Raw genomic sequence first — 16,741 nt, 5'->3', positions numbered from 1 at the left:
CCAGGGGCTCCAGCTGAGCACTCTCGGCATATAAAAAAGCGCTAGTTAAACGTTAGCTTGGGCTCTAACGTTAAAGTGAGGTCGCTGTAGACCAGATTCGACTCGATTTACCGGAGCGTTCAATGCATCGTACAATTGGCGTGCTGTCAGCGCGCCTCTCTGCGTCCTTGCCTGAACTCTTCCTTCTCTGAAGTTTCTTTCATCTAACCAAGCATTCCGGGGTGACAAACTGTGGATGGCCTCTGTTTGTCCGAGGAGCTGCTTGAATGTCGAATTGTGGCAAAACGCAAGCACAATGTCGGCCTCCGGAGTACAGGCGTCGGACTGGTCAGGTCCTCGCATGAACCCTCGGACGGCGTTGTCCAAATCTTCGAGCCAGCCAGTGCTGCCGACTGGGTTTTCTGATTCCCAGTCGGCAATGGACCTGAGATAAGATTCGTTTTCGGATTCATAGGACAGTTCTCGCCGTGTCGAGAACTCTGGGTCCCAGCGGATATTCAACAAGGAGCTGTGCGCTTGAACAGTTACCAAGCTTGGTCGTTTGGTCATCTGAGGCTATTCAGGGTAGTCCAGGCATATCCCAGGGGAGCGGACTGATCAAAAAGAATGCGGCTCAAACAACGACATGATATTAGCATTGTCAAGATAGAGACAATGTTGGCGCGTACCCAGAACCGGGAGGAGACCCCGAAATTAGACGACGCCTGGCAAATTCATACTGTAGCACAAGCTTCTCACCGTTCGATTTCTATGGCCTTGATTCTACCACGTTACCACGACTTTGGTCGTGGTTGCCTTCGGCACAGGTATACCACCAAACAAATGGGGCATAAATGGGTTTCACCACAGTTACGCCTTTTGATTCTTTCGGGCGTTGGAAATCGAAACCGACCATCCTGGTGACAAGTTCGCCATGTGCCTTGGATATATTTGAATCCATTCGTTCTTGTGCGGGCGTCGCTTCTCAGATACGTGGCCCGATGCAATCTCAAAGACCGTTCGTGTGCTTACACGTGGAGTCGCCTTGCAAAACACTGGTAATCAAGTCTCCTCGACCCAAGATAAGGCAACGGTCGACGTGACGTCGCAGACGCAGCCTGCGAATCGGCTTGGTCGTCAAATAGCATTGCAGCCCGACGACTCGGGCGTCCTGCCAATAAGACAGAATTGCCCAATGTCTGCTGACCTAGCTATCTTGCACCGCCCGCACGGTCTTCTGGCAAGAATGGTCTCCTTCGAATACGAGTCCGACTCCACTAGGACTGAGATCTAAATCCAGCTCCTGGAGAGGGTTAGACGAGAGCCAAGATAGGATCCAAATCTTCAGGAAATCGAGATCTTACATTACGGCTTGCAATTGGGCTTGAAGTATTGGTATCACGCGCCCTGAGACAACCGCATATTCTGTGGTACCGACTACGGGAGATGCTCCGTCCAGAACCCATGGACATGTGCGAAAATGCTCAAGGGCACCCCGCTCTCTCCACGACAATGGAAAATGTGGAGGCGAGCACAAAGTCCGAACCGGAGTTCGGGCCTCCATCGGAAACCATAACTATCCGAGTTGTCAGGTTTGACCAGGTTGGAATTCGAGTACTCCGCGTCAACCCATGACAAGTTGTGATCAGATGGCATATTATACCCGACTCATTGATCTTTAACCTCCCTATTGAGATGTCCAACTCTCTAGCCGACGAGAAGGCCCGCGCTCACAACAACCAGGTCGCCTCTCCCTAAGCCGATGTAGAGAAGCGTATCGTTCTCAAGCAAGACCTGTCAATCGTGCTCTAATCTGAGGTGGATAGATTGGAGAAGGTCAGATCGTCACAAATCCGAGCTCGGACTCCAACTTAAGCCGTCCACTTTTTCTCCAGGGCGAGGAAGATCGGCGTGCGGAGAACAGTCTGCATGCTTGCGAGGAGACGACAAGTGCTCCGGATTCGGACCTTATACCCATATATTAATAGCCAAGTGCCTCGTGGCGAGGCCACGTAATGGCGAAAGCAGTATAATATAAAGCATCCACAGCGACGGAATCGAATAACTTTGACTGTCATTGACTTGATTGGTGGAAAACCCGGTTGAAAGAAAAGCCATCTCAACGTTCGCTCTAGCTATGGACGCTGAAAGCGCTGACCAAGTCTCCACCCCCGTGACAATTATGCGCGGTGGGAGTAGCAAAGCCGTCTTCCTGCACGAGCGAGACATTCCTGGTCCAGGGGTCAAGCGTGACAGGCTCCTCAAACGCATCATGGGCACGCCCGACCCTTTGCAGATTGATGGGCTTGGAGGCACAAAGGCAGTCACATCGAAGATGGCGGTGATTTCAGCCTCGAAGAGACCGGATGCGGATGTTGATTACCAATTCGTGCAGGTCGCCGTGTCGGACGACGATATTCGCTACGATGCCAACTGTGGAAACATCTCGTCGGCCGTGGGACCCTGGGCCATTGATGAAGGCCTCATCAAAGGGTTTCGGGAAGGGAGGGTCCCACCCATCGCGCCAGAAATGTCGAAAGGCAAAAGTCACGTCAACGGGACGGCTACCCAGACTTCAAGCAACAAGATGTCACGATACCAGGAGATCAGGATCCATAATACCGGGACTGGGAAGAACATGATCGCACATGTGCCGGTAAACGCAGCGGGGAAGAGTGTGTCAGCAGGCACGTTCAATATCGCGGGTGTTCCGGGCTCGGGAGCTCCAATCATGCTCGACTATCGCGAGACAATCGGTGCGGCCAGGAATAGCGGACTCTTGCCCTCGGGGAATGCCATTGACGAGGTGACAATGAGTGACGGGCGGAAGGTCAAGTTCACAATTTGCGACGTCGGGAACATCTGTGTGTTCGCCTCGGCAGGGGATTTCGACATCACGGGTCATGAATCTGCGGCAGAGTTGACGGCCAAGAAACCACTGATCGAGGCAACCAGGGAACTGCGTGGGCGGGCGGCACAGGCGATCGGCATGTGTCAAGATTGGGCGAAGGTGGATGAACAGTCTCCTTTCATGCCCATGCCGGTGCTGGTCGCAAAGCCACCGCGTCAATATCCCGAAGCGCATGTCTCAGGCCGTTTGTTCTTGGACAACATGTGTCATGAGAGCATGGCAGGGACTGGATCCGTATGTTTTGCGGCGTGCAGTCGAATTCGAGGTTCCGTGGTCTCTGAAATTGTGGGATCAAAAGCAATCAGGGAAGGCATTTTCAAGATCGCACACCCGCTGGGCATTATGCCTGTCGCCGTTGAGTCCGAGCAAGGTTCGACGGGTCTTCCAGAGTTTCTGACACTCTCTTTCATCAGGACTGCCCGAAGACTGATGGACGGTCGCGCCTATGTTCCGTCGCATCTATTGGAGGAGTAATCGCAACTCGATGGCATACTCTCCCAAACAGAACAAAGACCTCTTTCGAATGATAAGAAACCTCGGGAGTGAATGGGTCTTTACAGAGTCGGCGTTGAACCCTTTCCCAGGTTGTCGCATGACGCTTGGCTGCCCCGAGATTTATGGTTTGCGATGAAAGGCCCGAAATCCGAGTTCGTACTTTGGAGCTCGCCTCCACATTTTCCGTTATTGCGCGGAGAGAGAGGGGGTGCCTTTGCGCATTTTCGCAGAAGTCCATAGGCTCCAGAGGGAACAATTCCCGTAATTCGGTACTTACAGAATCCCCAATCAGTGCCTGAGCGGGAAGGCAGGACGGGTGTGGTCTGGGACCCGGAGAGGCAACCTTGTGTTGCAACAGGCGTGCAAGGAATGTTCACTTTCTCCCTGATAGCACCGAAGGAATCTTTTCAGAATGATGATTTGTGTTATTCCACTCTACCATTATATTACACTATTTCTATATATTTCCAATCCTTGCGCATGAGAGTTTTTGCAACTTCTCCATTCATGACGCCTCGAATGTAAGCCTGGCCTAGGTTTCGATACTGGTGGCGCCCACTTGACGGAAGATGTACGGCGCTCTTGCACCTTTGACAAGCATTATCTTGTCTGTTGGCCTGCATGCCGAGCTGGCGAAACCAATGGACGGCTGGCGCTGCGTTTGACGATCTCCTGAGCGGACCAGTGCGAATATCAAACAGAATGGCATCAAATCTCCGCGCAGATATTCCAGGAACCGAGGGCGAGGGAAGCAGCGGACAACTTGCTGAACCAGCTGCTCGGTGGGAGAGATCCTCAGAACTCGGTTCTTGAACTTCCCATACGCATCCGGTTTCCCGCTGAATACTCTGAAAGCGAATTCAGCCACGTTTTCGTAGTATGAAATTTGGGTCCATTGGCTGAATGCGCCATGAGAGCTAAATGCATGGATTACAGAACCGTGCATTCTATCCAACGTTTCTGGTCCGAATATAGCCATGTCGCGTGGCTCGCGGAACATGTCCTTCTTATCGTCGAAGGAATCGCAGAAAAGAAGGTCCACAATATCACTCTCAGGGTGTAAGGTGTTGATTGAAAGCTCCTCTAGGTAGTATGGTCTGCTCAGTAGAAAGTCATCAATGAATGCCGCGAGATCTCGTAGAAGAAAATTTCCACCTTTGAAAGTTGCTGAGCGAAAGTCAATGCTGTTCAGGTGGTAGGCTTCGATCACTAAATGACCATTAGAGCAGTGGCTTGGTGATATTCTGTTTCCTCCAGCGTTAAAACGAGTGTCTGTCTCAAAATTAAAGTCGGGTATCGATCTATCCCACAGTGGCACCCAGCTGGGTCCGAATCTGTTCTCTGGTTTGTAATGGCTCATAGACAGGATTCTGGTAGCGTAGCCTCTTTCCGCGAAAATTCGAGTGTATAAATTGTATACATCTTCGACCGAAAGTACGTAATCGGGAGATGGGAAACTTTTGCCATCGTCTGCGATGTTGATAAGTGCAAAGATCTTGTCTCTAGGGTCCGTGGTTCGAAGATCGCGTGTATGTCGCAGAAGAGAAAGAAGTCTGCGGTCTTCAGATATTGTTAGGAGACTCATGAACTTTGTAAATCGACCCAGATCCTGGGCTTTCGCTAGTGCTGAAGTGCTCCGAAACGGTTGCCATAGCCGGCTCCAGGCATTGAGGTCGGGCAAGTTATCAGGGGTACGGTGAATTTTCTCGTTGGCTGCACGGTTAGATGCGCTACCTGCAGTTATAGGAATTTCGTTGGCCAGGGCTTCAATGATACCCCAAGATAGCCTCTTTGAACCGATCAGACATGTCGTCTTTGTACTGAAAAATATCTCCTGCAGAACCCAGGTACGAGTGAAATATGACTCTTGGAATATGTAGTCAATACAGCGTTGCCATGGTCGTCGTTGACCAGGGAAGGCGTTGTGATCGTTCAATTTCAAAAATTCCTTGAGGTTCCAGGTTGATTGCGTCCGGCGTAACTGAGCCACCCATCTCACCAGCCAATCCACGTCTTCATCGTGGCCCGTGCCTTCCCCAAGATAGACGAAGCATTCAGTGCCGCCAGCGTAGATGTCATTCATTCGAGAGACTTGTTGATTGCGTTCGCTGGTATCCCTTTGATTGATGCACACCTGATCGACCCAAACCCGCCGAAAATTCAATGCGCGGACGCGCCGTAGAGCCTTGTCTACGGCTGACGGAATGCGACACGTTTGGCCGTTCAGCTCCATCTCAACAAGGCCATCCTGATGATTCCAAGCATACGAAATGGTTGCGTATGGATCGCTCCGAGGCTCGTCAAAGCTAGCAAGTTCAAGATGCCCCCTCAAGCGTGTATCATGCTGCTCGCTTGGGCGAATAAATAAAATGCGAAACTCATTGCTGGAAGTCGGAAGGGCGCTGTACAGGTCACAGAGAGAGTCGCTCATACTTTCTCAACCATAGGCCGAAACCTGAAAAGCTGTCAAGGCTGGTGTTGCAATGCTGATGATGCGCGGCCAGGCAATTGTTATACACCTGAAGCAGGACAACGGCTCAGCGGCTCGAAGTATTAGTCTCGTGACCGCCTGGGCCTTTTACAACCAAACGCCTCGCTTGGCAACCAAAGGTCTCCCTGAGATGGAAACCAAAAGGCTCCCTAGGTTGGCAACTAAAGGCCTCCATTGGCAATTTGAAGGCTGAATGAGGGGAAGCTTGGACCCTCGGCTCGCTTTCCTCAGCCTGATCATACGCTTCCTGCACTGTGTCTTGTCAACACTCACATGCTGTACTCGCCAGATAGACGCTGGACTCTGATTAGACTCGAGAGAATTGTGGGTTTAAATTCGTCGCGGCACAATGTGGTATCCACTTTAGCTCCCAGGCACTTGCCAGGCTAGAATCTCCTTGTGACGGAATTAGATACTAGGTATATAAATTCGTCAAGTTTGGGGTCAAGTCATCACACCTGTAGTTGGCGATTTGCCCCTCGATGGAGCCGTGGCAAGCTGGAGGACGAGTCGACTTCGGCAAAAAGTTTTCACCGGAACCGGTTCAAATGACAACATTATTCTACATTGTGTGTTTCCACGTACTCGGTACTGTACCGAGTAATTTGGCTACCTACCTACCTAGGTAGGTAGAGACCTACTAGGGTACCGAACTCGCTACCTAGCGGGCTCGATACCCAGGGCTGAGGACTCCAGGAGTGTCACGCTTAACTACCTACCTAGGTACCTGCGGGAGCATACTTATCCAGTAAAGCGCTCTTAAAATGACCCGTCTCGCGCTCTTGCCTGTCTTTGACTACCTAGGTATCTAGGTACCTACCTACTAGGAAGGTAGTAGCCAAGCAGGAACACCATTCCGCACAGCTCTACCTGGTAATATGGGGACGACCTCTTTCTTTCTCCCGGACCAGGCTTCAGATTTCGAAAAGTATCTCCTGGTGAGACGCATGGTCACCTCGTTTCCCCAAGCAGAAGGCCGCAGCGGAAAATACATGGCGCAGCTTGAAATCATGCCACCGTCCCACCCAGCCATTCATCATCATGTCATCACGCGTTTGTGTAGCAACCCAAGGCGCCACGAACTGGCACGTTCCGAAATCCTAGCTAACCACTGATAACAAAGCCATCCGAACTACAAGGTACTACGCTGCCGACCCATCACATCTTGTTCGGAGCCAATTCGTCTGAAACATCTTGCTACCCGAGTGATTTTGCAGGGCTCCTTTCTGCACATGAGACCTTAACATGTCTGGCACAGTCTGCTACTTAATGTAATGGACGCCCACGACCTCGTCGACGTTACGGCGCCGCCCTCCAACAACGATTGCTGTCGTCAATATGACAGGTTCATTTGAGCAACCTGAAAAGATCATGGAGGAGCCGCCGTTTGTCGAGACCGGCTTCCAGCGACTGAGACATCTGACATGGGTAGGTTTTTCGGAGACCATGAGAATCAACAATGACCACAGGTCAGTCTCGCTAGCTTTATGCTGACTGACTTCGTCTACCAGGCATGGTTCACCTTCCCAATGGCTACGGGCGGCATGGCCATGCTCCTGTCGCCCAAGAACCAACCACACACCTTCAACGGCCTAGAGACGATCGGGGAAATCGTCTACATCTGCGACCTGTTCATCTTCACGGTCATCGTCACGGCCATCACATACCGGTTCATACGGTGGCCCGGCACGCTCAAGGCGAGTCTAGTGCACCCGACCGAGTCACTCTTCTTCGGCACCTCGTTCCTCTCGCTGGCTAGCATCATTGCGGGCATGGCTCTGTACGGCATCGAGCACACGGGCCATTGGCTGGTGGTGACGTACCGCGTTCTCTTCTGGCTGTATTTCTGCTGCACCTTCATCGCCGCCGTCGGGCTGTACTGCATGCTCTTTACCAACCCGCGACTCAAGATCCAGGATATGACGCCCGCATGGGATCTGCCCATGTTTCCATTCATGCTTACGGGGACCATCGCCGCCTCGGGGATCGAGTACCAGCCTCACGCGGCCGCCATGCCCATGCTCTTCGCGGGACTGACGGCGCAGGGGTTGGGGATGCTCATCTCGATGGGCATGTACGCCAGCTACGTGCGGCGGATGATCAACTACGGCTTCCCGTCGCCCGAGTCGCGCCCGGGCATGTTCATCGCCGTGGGCCCGCCGAGCTTCACGGCGCTGGCCATCATCGGGCTCGCGGACCACTGGCCGCGCAACGGGTACGCCTACTTTGACGGGCCCGACGCCATCACGCAACAAGTCGTGCGCATCCTGGCCCTGCTGACCGCCGTCTTCATCTGGTCCCTGTCGCTGTGGTTCTGGGCCATCGGCGTCGTCTCCTGCCTCGCCGTCCGCCGCACCTTCCGCTTCCACCTCAACTGGTGGGCCTTTGTCTTCCCAAACGTCGGCTTCACCCTCGCCACCATCAACATCGGCAAATCCCTCCACAGCAACCCCGTCCTCTGGGTCGGCTCCGTCATGACCCTCCTCATGATCCTCCTCTACGTCTACGTCCTGTGTAACCACGCCCGCGCCGTTTGGCGCAAGGACGTCCTCTACGCCGGCAAGGACGAGGACCACTACCACAAGGAGCGCATGGAGAAGATTGAACGCGAACGCCTCGCTGGGCCCGATCCAGATCCCGAGAAATGTAATTGTGCCACAACCACGGGGCGGTAGATGACTTTAAAAACGTTTTGTTACTTTTACAACTAGATTTGATAGAATTATACTTTCTACGTAGATAGATCATGATTAGATCAATAATAGATAGACAGACGGACGGCTTGTGAACGTCTCGTATATGTTCTTGGCGATTACTGTGCACGACACTCTTAAGGGTGAGCAATGGCGGTCGGAGGTCATGTTGGCTTTGAAGATTAGTATTCACTTCGAGCGCATCAGATTTGTGGACGTTCGAATATGTTCCTCGCTTTGCAGCACATGCATGATACTTTTTAGAGCGAGCGAGGACGACGAAAGAGAATCTGCAGAACGAAAATAAACGTGCGAATATACTGTGCAGCCAGACAGTCCTTCCCTCCATTCCTTGTCCAAGCTAAAGGAGGGACAGATGCCATAATATACAATAAACCACCTGCGCAGCCTGCCAGCCTGCCCCGGCCCATGGCCATCCAACCACTACACAGAAAGGCATCTCTCATTAACCCCCAGTCAGGCCTGACCATCCCATGCACCTTTCCTGCCCGTTCGCAATGCGTCCTAGACTCGCCAGTCCTGTCGTTGTCGCGTCCGCAGCTCTGCTGGACGTTACGAAATATGCCTAAGCCTTCTTCTGCTGGCTCCTGGTGCGAGACCCGATGCCGTCTGCTGAGCGAGGAGTCGGCTGCTTCTTCTGCTTGGCGGACGCGCCCTCAGCCTTCTTAGGTCGGCCGGCCTTCTTCTTGTTGTCGTTTGCGGGCTTTGTCTCTTCTTCCATCTCCGCATTCTTCGTCTCCTCTTCCTTCTTCTCCTCGGCTTTCTTCGGGGCGGCACCCTTCTTCGGCGCCGGTTCCTTCTTCTGCTTCTTAGCGGCTGGCTCTTTGGCCTTTACAGTCTTGCCATCGGCATTCTCCTCAAGAGGGCCCGCTTCGTCTTGCTTGTTGTCTTCTTCCTTCTCGTCCTTCTCTACGTCGTCGTGCTTCCTCTTTTCGCCATTCTTGGTCTCGGCCTCTTCTTTGGATTCCTCCTTTTTGTCGTCGGCTTCGGCGGCGCCGGCGTCGCCATTGGCTTTCTCCTCGACGTTGAGCTCAGAGGCTTTCTTGACCACGTCGTTGCCGGACCGCTCAATGTGGACGGCGGGATTGTTTGGCTCTGCGTTCTTCTTGACCTTGTTGCCGCGCTTGGAGGTGATGGCGACTTCGCCTTCGGTCTTCTTCTCAGCGACGGTGCCTCCAGGTTGGCCTCCGCCCCAGTTCCATGTAACTGCGACGAGATTGGTCAGCACCTTGTGTGGTCACGAACGTATAGTGCACATATCACATTATTTCACATTGTGCAGAAGGCAAGTAAGTCGCGCGCTCTAAGCGACCACTGCACTATCTGTGCGCAGGTGCTTGGGGTTGTTGCTGGTGCTCAGTGCGGTGGGTGTTCGTACCTTTGTCCCCTTTCTCAGGTTCTTCGCCGGGCATGGTGACGTCAGCGATAGTGACGGTCCGAGTAACTCAATGGGGCCGTGTTGGGATTGAAAGAAACGAGGGTAAATTGATCGCCAAAGCTTCGCGACCAGAATGCAGGGTGTTTGGAGATGGAAATGGGGGATGGAGGAGGAGTGAGAGGAGGATAGAGAAGTGCAGGGAAAGAGGAGGTGTCGAGGTCAGCTCGAGGGGGAATGCGCAGGGACGCATTATTGCCTGCGACACGGCCCATCAGCGCCCAGGACAAAAGCCAGTGGTTGCGCCAGTGGTTGCTGTGGGCGAGCTGTTGGTTCAACTTGGTTCGACTTGTTGCGGGCTTCTAGGCTCGTAAGCGAAAGCCTAGTGAGGCCCCCTCTTGGTGGCTCTGACGCCCCAGCCTCCCCCAATGAGCCCCCATACACCCACCAGAGATTCAGAGGAGCTGCGGCAGCCCATGCTGGCGCGCAGGCCGGGGCAGAAGCTCAGGGAGCTGGCTGCGTCTTGTTTCAGGGAGGCCGCTCCAAGCCAACACAACATGTGCCAAATTAAACGCCCATGGTCGCAAACCACTGCAGGAAGCTTCCATTTCGGTTCGCAGGCAGCGTGCATCCGTTGCATAACAACCAGTGGCTTGCTTTAGCTTGTGAGAAAATCAAGATGTGCATCTGAGGTTCCCCCAAGCCACGTCTTTGCTCCAAGGCTTGCTTGAACTTTGCTGCGTGTCGACTCTGCCGGGCAGATTGTGACTAGCTAGCAAGGTTGCAGCCAGTCACACAGACCTAGTTTGAGGTGCAATGGATGGTTTGCCTGAGGCACAAGTGCTAGAATCTTGTACATTGTGCCAAAGGATTATGGTTGCTTAAGACGCTCAATCTGAGCTCCGCAGCATGAATTCATTGTCTGCCAGCAACTGTTGGACAGGAGAAAAACAAAGTGAGGGAAAATATCGAGAAGCTGAATACGAAATACACACAAGGGGCATAAATTACCCGGAAGCCGAGCTGCATTTTCCGAACTGTGGCTCGTAGCTTATTGTGGCAGTTACGATCATCGAAATTAAATCGTGAACAGCCTGAGGCAGGCCACCTAGCGACTTAATCTCCGCTCAACACATCGAGGACGAAACAGCGGCGAGAAATAATTGTACAAGCTACCTGGACATTGCTATCCTCCTCCTCACCCGTTGTGGTTACCCGATCGTCCAAAAAACCTGTTGCCCCTCTTTAATCATCTATGGGTTTGGCCCACCACGGATTTGGCTGGTGCCATCCTCTGGTCCTGGAAGTCCTTCCTCGTCACCCGGCTCACGATATGCCCCCGGTTTAGCCGCTCCACGTGTGCGCTCGTCGATGATGTTGCTTTGGTCAATGGCATCGGCGTCGTCACGAGCTGTGCTCCAAGGTCAGCTTCGCGCATCCCGAACATGCGATTATTACATCACAACGAAGTCGATGTCGTGAACATTTGAGACACTCACCCAGCTGCTCGTCCGAATCAGCCTTGTTGGCATCAATGGGATCCTCCACTGTAGCGTCATCACTTTGCACAGGGATGTGGCTCTGGCCAGTGCGCGACTTGTAGTCGTTTTGCATCGTGTCAGCAGTGGTGCTGCCTTCAAGACCCTCGCCGGTGGGTTGGTATTCGTCTCCTGGAGCTGCCGACATGTTGAGATGGAATGAGGTGAATTGTTACTGCTGATGTCGATGAATGCAGAGATGTGTGTAAGTGGTGTATTTACTAGATCAAAGAGACCAGGTCGTCGGAAACGTTCGAACCGGGTTTATATGCTTCCCATGGCGCCATTGAAAGGGCCTCCTCACAACATCGATGTCAGAGCACCATTGCCATTTCTCTGTCGTCATGACAGCGGGACGTTTCGCACCCTTCATGCTTAGATCTGGCAGTCTACCGATAGAGTCGTGAGGTCATGAAGCCAGATCGCTATCAGTTGTCTTGAGAACAGTGACGAAAGGGCCGGGCTGAGGAAACTGGGGGGATCCGATGAACCCAATCGTTATGATCCCACGAGGACCTGGAAGACTCCGGAAGCAGCTGTCTAGTCCAGGTACGATCTCGACTAGAGTGGTTCTCCTTGCAGGAACGAAAGGGGAGCAAGGCGCAAGGCTGTGGATCTGTAACCAATCATGGTTCAACAGCTGGATCAAGCAAAGTCGTAGACGTCAAGACTTCGGATACCCCATGCTTCGCTTTGACAGACTTGTCGATCTGGCGTCCAAGTTCCAGATAGGCGATACATTTTAGGACAAAGAACATCGAGATCTTTCGTAGTCAGGGGTACCAGCTGCGGAGGCGCATTCCGGGCCATTGCGTATGAATGAGCTCGGTCTGAAATCTTGTCCGAAAGCTCGACGTCAGGTAGGGTGGTGTGGCAGGATGCCTTGCATAATGCCGTGCAAAGAAGAAGGTCAACTCTGCTTGTGGATAGGGCATGGGTGTGGTGATAGCTTGCTCATTACAAGCAGATATTAAAAGCTGGTATCGTCTTGAAAATGATGACTTGACATGGGGTGTCGAGATCTGCTCGAGGAAAAAGGGCTGAAAGATTCTCTAGAGGTTCGCATAGGTAACTTACTACTTATTCCACTTGCTGGCGCGGAAGAGCCGCCATGTCGTCGATCACGACAAAATCCAGGCTTGGAAATGGTCGGTCCAACGCATCTGACAACGAATTTCTTTTGGCCTTCTAGCTTCGCTTGCAGCATAACCCTAGTCAGTACTCGGTACTTATCAGTGTTTTGGCACCATTGGCATTATTCCTGTTGACTAAACTCTGGGGAAACATCCCCCCCCCGAAGTGCACGATTTTGTGGAGGCGTGGCGCCGTGGAGTAGCGGGTGATCCCCGGACCAAGGGAGTTTTTAGCAATGATAAGTGATCAGAATGTAGAGGACTTAGAAATATAACTCCTCCCAAGAACTCAGTCCCTTTCAAAGAGGCACTCTCTGCCAACTCACCTTTTCTGGTTCACGCAACGGACCGACCGGGCACGTCATTGTCGACTTCTACAAGGCCTCAAACTGTCCCATGCCCGGCTCGTCACTTTGGCTCATCGCCGGCAAAGACGATGAGCCATTCAACAAATCCCTGAAGGAACTGATCGGTAGCACCCTACCATCCAACTTCCCACACGCGCCTAAGCGCAATTTCATCCCACACGTGACGATCACCTCGGATATTGATCCTTCAAAGACATACGCATCATCCTCGTCGCCGCAGGAGTGGCTGGACGGCCTTTCTCTGCCCGAGTTCAAAAAGGAGTCGAACGAGGTCAACGTCGAGCTCGAGCAACTCGAAGCCGGAGAGCCCTTCTTCAAGAAGGTGACCCTTCGCGCCGCCAAAGATGCCAACTTGCTCAAACTGGCCGCGGCGTGCAGACAGCAGGGACTTGTGTTGTCCGAGGGCGACGCCAAGAGTTGGGCGGAGAATGATTATCTCCCGCACTTGAGCCTGTTCTACGGCGACATCCCCCAGAGCGAGGTGCAGAAGAAGATTGGTTTGATCGAGCTGCAGCTGGGCTTTGAGTTTGGGAGTCTCTTCGATTGCTGCGGTGGCACCTTGGCCATGGGCGCGAAGCTCGTGCTCGTGGATACCAGCAAATCAATCGAGGACTGGACACCGATTGCGGAAAGAGACTGTCCCTGGGTGATGTGGAAGATGGCCAAAGGTCTCCTGTAATGGTCTGTCTGTCTGCTCCATACGGGTCTGATATGCCTCTACGCCAGATCCCGGACGCGGTAGGGTCTATGAGTTATTCGATTGGTGTATTTGCTGAGGCAACGCTCGCAACTGTTGCTCCTTGCTTATATATATATCATAATGTGGTACGATCTAGCACGTTCTAACGCCAAATCGCTTTATGCGGCGGTTGACTCTGATTATATCTGAAGCAATCAACGGCAGCACCTATCGCCTAGTGAGCCTTTGCTGATTACAAGGCAGTCCACATGAGGGGAGTTTGGCTAGTGGGCTAAACTCTGGCCTCCTGCAACTAGTATCGACGCAGGAACCTTGAAACCCCCGGAGATTCTGACTCTCCCCAGGTTTTGTCAGATATGTCCTTGTCAGCAGCAGATCGCACCAACCACACGGCCCGCTACCTGCATCAGGATCTTCCCACCATTTCCCAAATCAGTGTTCTTGTTCGGAAGGACAAGTAGTGCACTCAACCTCGGGTGGTGGTTGTGTCCATTCACTACCGCAGCTGTCGAGAGCAGTCCGATCAGTGTAATCACAACAGCTCGGTTGCCATGTCTCATAAGTATCAAGATTTGTTTCTTCGCAAACCTCACCACTACACATCAGGCCGCCGCTGCCATAGATCTCACAACCATGGCGTCTGCACAGGTTCATCAGCTGCTCATCGATGTCAAGTCATGTATACAGCTCGCAAGGTCAGTCGCCACGGCTTTGCTTGTGCTGGCATTTGTCGGTCTCACGGTCCTATTCATCTACCGACTCTACTTTCACCCGCTCGCACGTTACCCAGGGCCCTGGTACATGAAAGTCACTCCGTTGTATGACTTTTACATCGGTGTGCGGGAACGCAGACATCTTCACTTCCAATATCTGCATGAGAAATATGGTACCCTTTGTCTCCAAATTGGGAGGATGAGGCGATGAACTTGCTGATATTCTTTGGTCAGGTCCTGTGGTTCGTTACAGCCCGAACTCTTTGGCCTTCAACGAACCTCAGGCCTTTCGAGGTGAGACCGGAATACTCTTGGCCTCAACGGTGGTAGAAAACGACCTGAGACCGTGCAGATATCTATGGATTCAAGCGTAATTTTCGAAAAGCAGATGCAACGACCGTCGGCGCCTCCAGCGACCCGGACCACCGAAACACATTCAGCGAGCCACTAACGGAGAAGGCCATGAAGAAAAGACGGATCCTCTCACAGGGGTTCTCGGAGTCTGCGTTGAGAGATGCTGAAGGTTGGCCACTGCCGTCTGTAAGGATCTGATGGCTAATTGAGTTGCTGATTTTTGATAGAATTCATGATTGAAAAGATAGACATCCTTTGCAAACAGCTGATCAGCCCCTCCACAGAAAAGGCCAAAGATATGTCGCTGTGGTTGAATTACCTAGCCTACGATATCATGGGCGAGGTTGTCTTCGGAAAGAGCTTCGACATGTTGACCAACCCTTCCTTACGATATGTGTTGGATCTGATCGACTCCATGGTGTTTTCCACGTTGCTGGTAAGACATCTATAACTCACTGCACGAGCCCCAATTACTCACTTCCAGCCAGGGAGGCATCGTGCCTTGGATCTATACTAGTGGCTTGATCAACATCCTCTTTCCCCGATTGTCGCGCACACGGACCAAGTTCATAGAGTATGTGTCCGGTGTTGTGGCAAACAGAATCGCCGCCGAAGACACCCCTGCTGCGGTGGGAAGACGCAAAGACTTTTTCCATCATGTAATGTTTTGGAAATTCCAGCTCCCGGATCCAGACACGTCAACAGGCTGACAAGGAAACTTAGCTTCTCAATGCCAAAGATACAGAAACCGGCAAGCCGCTGCCGATCGAGTTCCTCTTCTCGGAGGGAGTGTTGCTGGTCGTGGGCGGGAGCGACACCAGTTCTACAGGTGAGGTTACGCTGATAATACAAAGCTGAATCCCCCCGGTTCGGACATGGTTCTGACTTAGTTACAACCACTCAAATAGGCATGGCCGCCACACTTTTCTACCTGCTCAAATACCCCGACGCCATGGCCAAACTGCGCCATGAACTCGACAGCAAGTTCAGCAGCGTCGATGAGATCAAATCTGGCCCACAGCTGACCAGCTGTGTCTATTTACGGGCCTGTGTCGACGAGGCGCTGCGCATGGCACCCCCAGGCCCTGGGATTCTGCCGAGGACGGCTTTGAAGGTGATTGAGGCTCTGTTCTCTCGCTTGCGAGTCCAGACTAGCTAGCAAACTCATTGAGGGGCTCCTACTGACTGACTGTCAATCGATCGAAACAGGGCGGTGAAACTGTGAATGGCGAATATATCCCAGAAGGCGTAAGACAGGCGTCCTTCCGCAGCCATCCGTCTGCACATAAATTGACAAAAGGTCTTACGATAGATTGACGTCGGGGTCGGCTGGTGGGCTCTCGCCTACAACGGAAAATATTTCCCCGATCCAGAGACGTTCCGGCCTGAGCGATACCTCGCGAGTACCGACGACGAAGGCGCAGGTGCGGGTGCGGACGACGACACCACGTCCACCACGGCGTCAGGGCCCAAGGACTGCTACTGGGCGTTTTCAATGGGGCCCCGCAAGTGTCCCGGCATCAAGATGGCGTATTTGGAGATATACCTCACGATCGCGAGGCTGGCTTATCTTTTTGACATGCGTCCCGAGAGGCCAGGGGAGATGGATGGGAATTTTGAGCTGTTGGATCATTTTAGTAAGTGGGAAATGGTACCCCTGGTGTCCGCAGAGGCGATTGACGAGTGGCCAGATGTCAAGAAGTCGGGACCGACGGTGTCGTTCACACTGCGTAAGGGGAGAGAACTCTAGGTTATTACCCGACGAGGTGTTGAGGAGCCGTAATTGACCTATTCCATCTCGTTCAGACTCATCTAGCCCGCACAGCAGCTGACGATTGCTTGCTTGCTGCTCAATGTTGTTTGCTGTGCCTGCGGAAATGCCAGAATGGAAATCACTCACTAGTCCTCAATACGGAGTCTCCATATTCTCAGATCCTTCCGAAAGTCACCACTTCTCCATGCATCGATTA

The 16,741-nt window shown here is 52.7% G+C and overlaps 8 protein-coding genes across 8 annotated transcripts; 4 read left to right on the top strand and 4 right to left on the bottom strand.

Annotated features, from left to right (window-relative positions):
* Window positions 1–45: 45 nt before the first annotated feature.
* Z520_00170 (uncharacterized protein) lies at window positions 46–549 on the bottom strand (the record flags this gene model as incomplete). The annotated part of the gene is made up of 1 exon (XM_016770691.1): window positions 46–549. One exon carries the CDS (start codon window positions 547–549, stop codon window positions 46–48), a length of 504 nt encoding a protein of 167 aa, XP_016637601.1.
* Window positions 550–2,116: 1,567 nt separating this feature from the next.
* Window positions 2,117–3,364, top strand: Z520_00169 (uncharacterized protein; the record flags this gene model as incomplete). Its single annotated transcript, XM_016770690.1, has 1 exon — window positions 2,117–3,364. One exon carries the CDS (start codon window positions 2,117–2,119, stop codon window positions 3,362–3,364), a length of 1,248 nt encoding a protein of 415 aa, XP_016637600.1.
* A 553-nt stretch (window positions 3,365–3,917) lies between these two features.
* On the bottom strand, window positions 3,918–5,816 carry Z520_00168 (uncharacterized protein; the record flags this gene model as incomplete). The annotated part of the gene is made up of 1 exon (XM_016770689.1): window positions 3,918–5,816. The coding sequence occupies one exon, from the start codon at window positions 5,814–5,816 to the stop codon at window positions 3,918–3,920; it is 1,899 nt and encodes a 632-aa protein (XP_016637599.1).
* Window positions 5,817–7,214: 1,398 nt separating this feature from the next.
* On the top strand, window positions 7,215–8,551 carry Z520_00167 (uncharacterized protein; the record flags this gene model as incomplete). Its single annotated transcript, XM_016770688.1, has 2 exons — window positions 7,215–7,304; window positions 7,388–8,551. 2 exons carry the CDS (start codon window positions 7,215–7,217, stop codon window positions 8,549–8,551), a joined length of 1,254 nt encoding a protein of 417 aa, XP_016637598.1.
* A 604-nt stretch (window positions 8,552–9,155) lies between these two features.
* Z520_00166 (uncharacterized protein) lies at window positions 9,156–10,002 on the bottom strand (the record flags this gene model as incomplete). Its single annotated transcript, XM_016770687.1, has 2 exons — window positions 9,156–9,796; window positions 9,969–10,002. 2 exons carry the CDS (start codon window positions 10,000–10,002, stop codon window positions 9,156–9,158), a joined length of 675 nt encoding a protein of 224 aa, XP_016637597.1.
* Window positions 10,003–11,218: 1,216 nt separating this feature from the next.
* On the bottom strand, window positions 11,219–11,651 carry Z520_00165 (uncharacterized protein; the record flags this gene model as incomplete). The annotated part of the gene is made up of 2 exons (XM_016770686.1): window positions 11,219–11,376; window positions 11,465–11,651. 2 exons carry the CDS (start codon window positions 11,649–11,651, stop codon window positions 11,219–11,221), a joined length of 345 nt encoding a protein of 114 aa, XP_016637596.1.
* A 1,381-nt stretch (window positions 11,652–13,032) lies between these two features.
* Window positions 13,033–13,683, top strand: Z520_00164 (uncharacterized protein; the record flags this gene model as incomplete). The annotated part of the gene is made up of 1 exon (XM_016770685.1): window positions 13,033–13,683. The coding sequence occupies one exon, from the start codon at window positions 13,033–13,035 to the stop codon at window positions 13,681–13,683; it is 651 nt and encodes a 216-aa protein (XP_016637595.1).
* Window positions 13,684–14,337: 654 nt separating this feature from the next.
* Z520_00163 (uncharacterized protein) lies at window positions 14,338–16,521 on the top strand (the record flags this gene model as incomplete). Its single annotated transcript, XM_016770684.1, has 9 exons — window positions 14,338–14,590; window positions 14,652–14,711; window positions 14,770–14,940; window positions 14,999–15,207; window positions 15,260–15,430; window positions 15,495–15,600; window positions 15,680–15,885; window positions 15,981–16,019; window positions 16,084–16,521. The coding sequence occupies 9 exons, from the start codon at window positions 14,338–14,340 to the stop codon at window positions 16,519–16,521; spliced, it is 1,653 nt and encodes a 550-aa protein (XP_016637594.1).
* Window positions 16,522–16,741: the final 220 nt, after the last annotated feature.

Source organism: Fonsecaea multimorphosa (genome assembly GCF_000836435.1).
Source record: "Fonsecaea multimorphosa CBS 102226 unplaced genomic scaffold supercont1.1, whole genome shotgun sequence".
Classification (NCBI taxonomy): Eukaryota; Fungi; Ascomycota; class Eurotiomycetes; order Chaetothyriales; family Herpotrichiellaceae; genus Fonsecaea; species Fonsecaea multimorphosa.
This window is presented reverse-complemented; position numbering and strand designations above follow the sequence as displayed.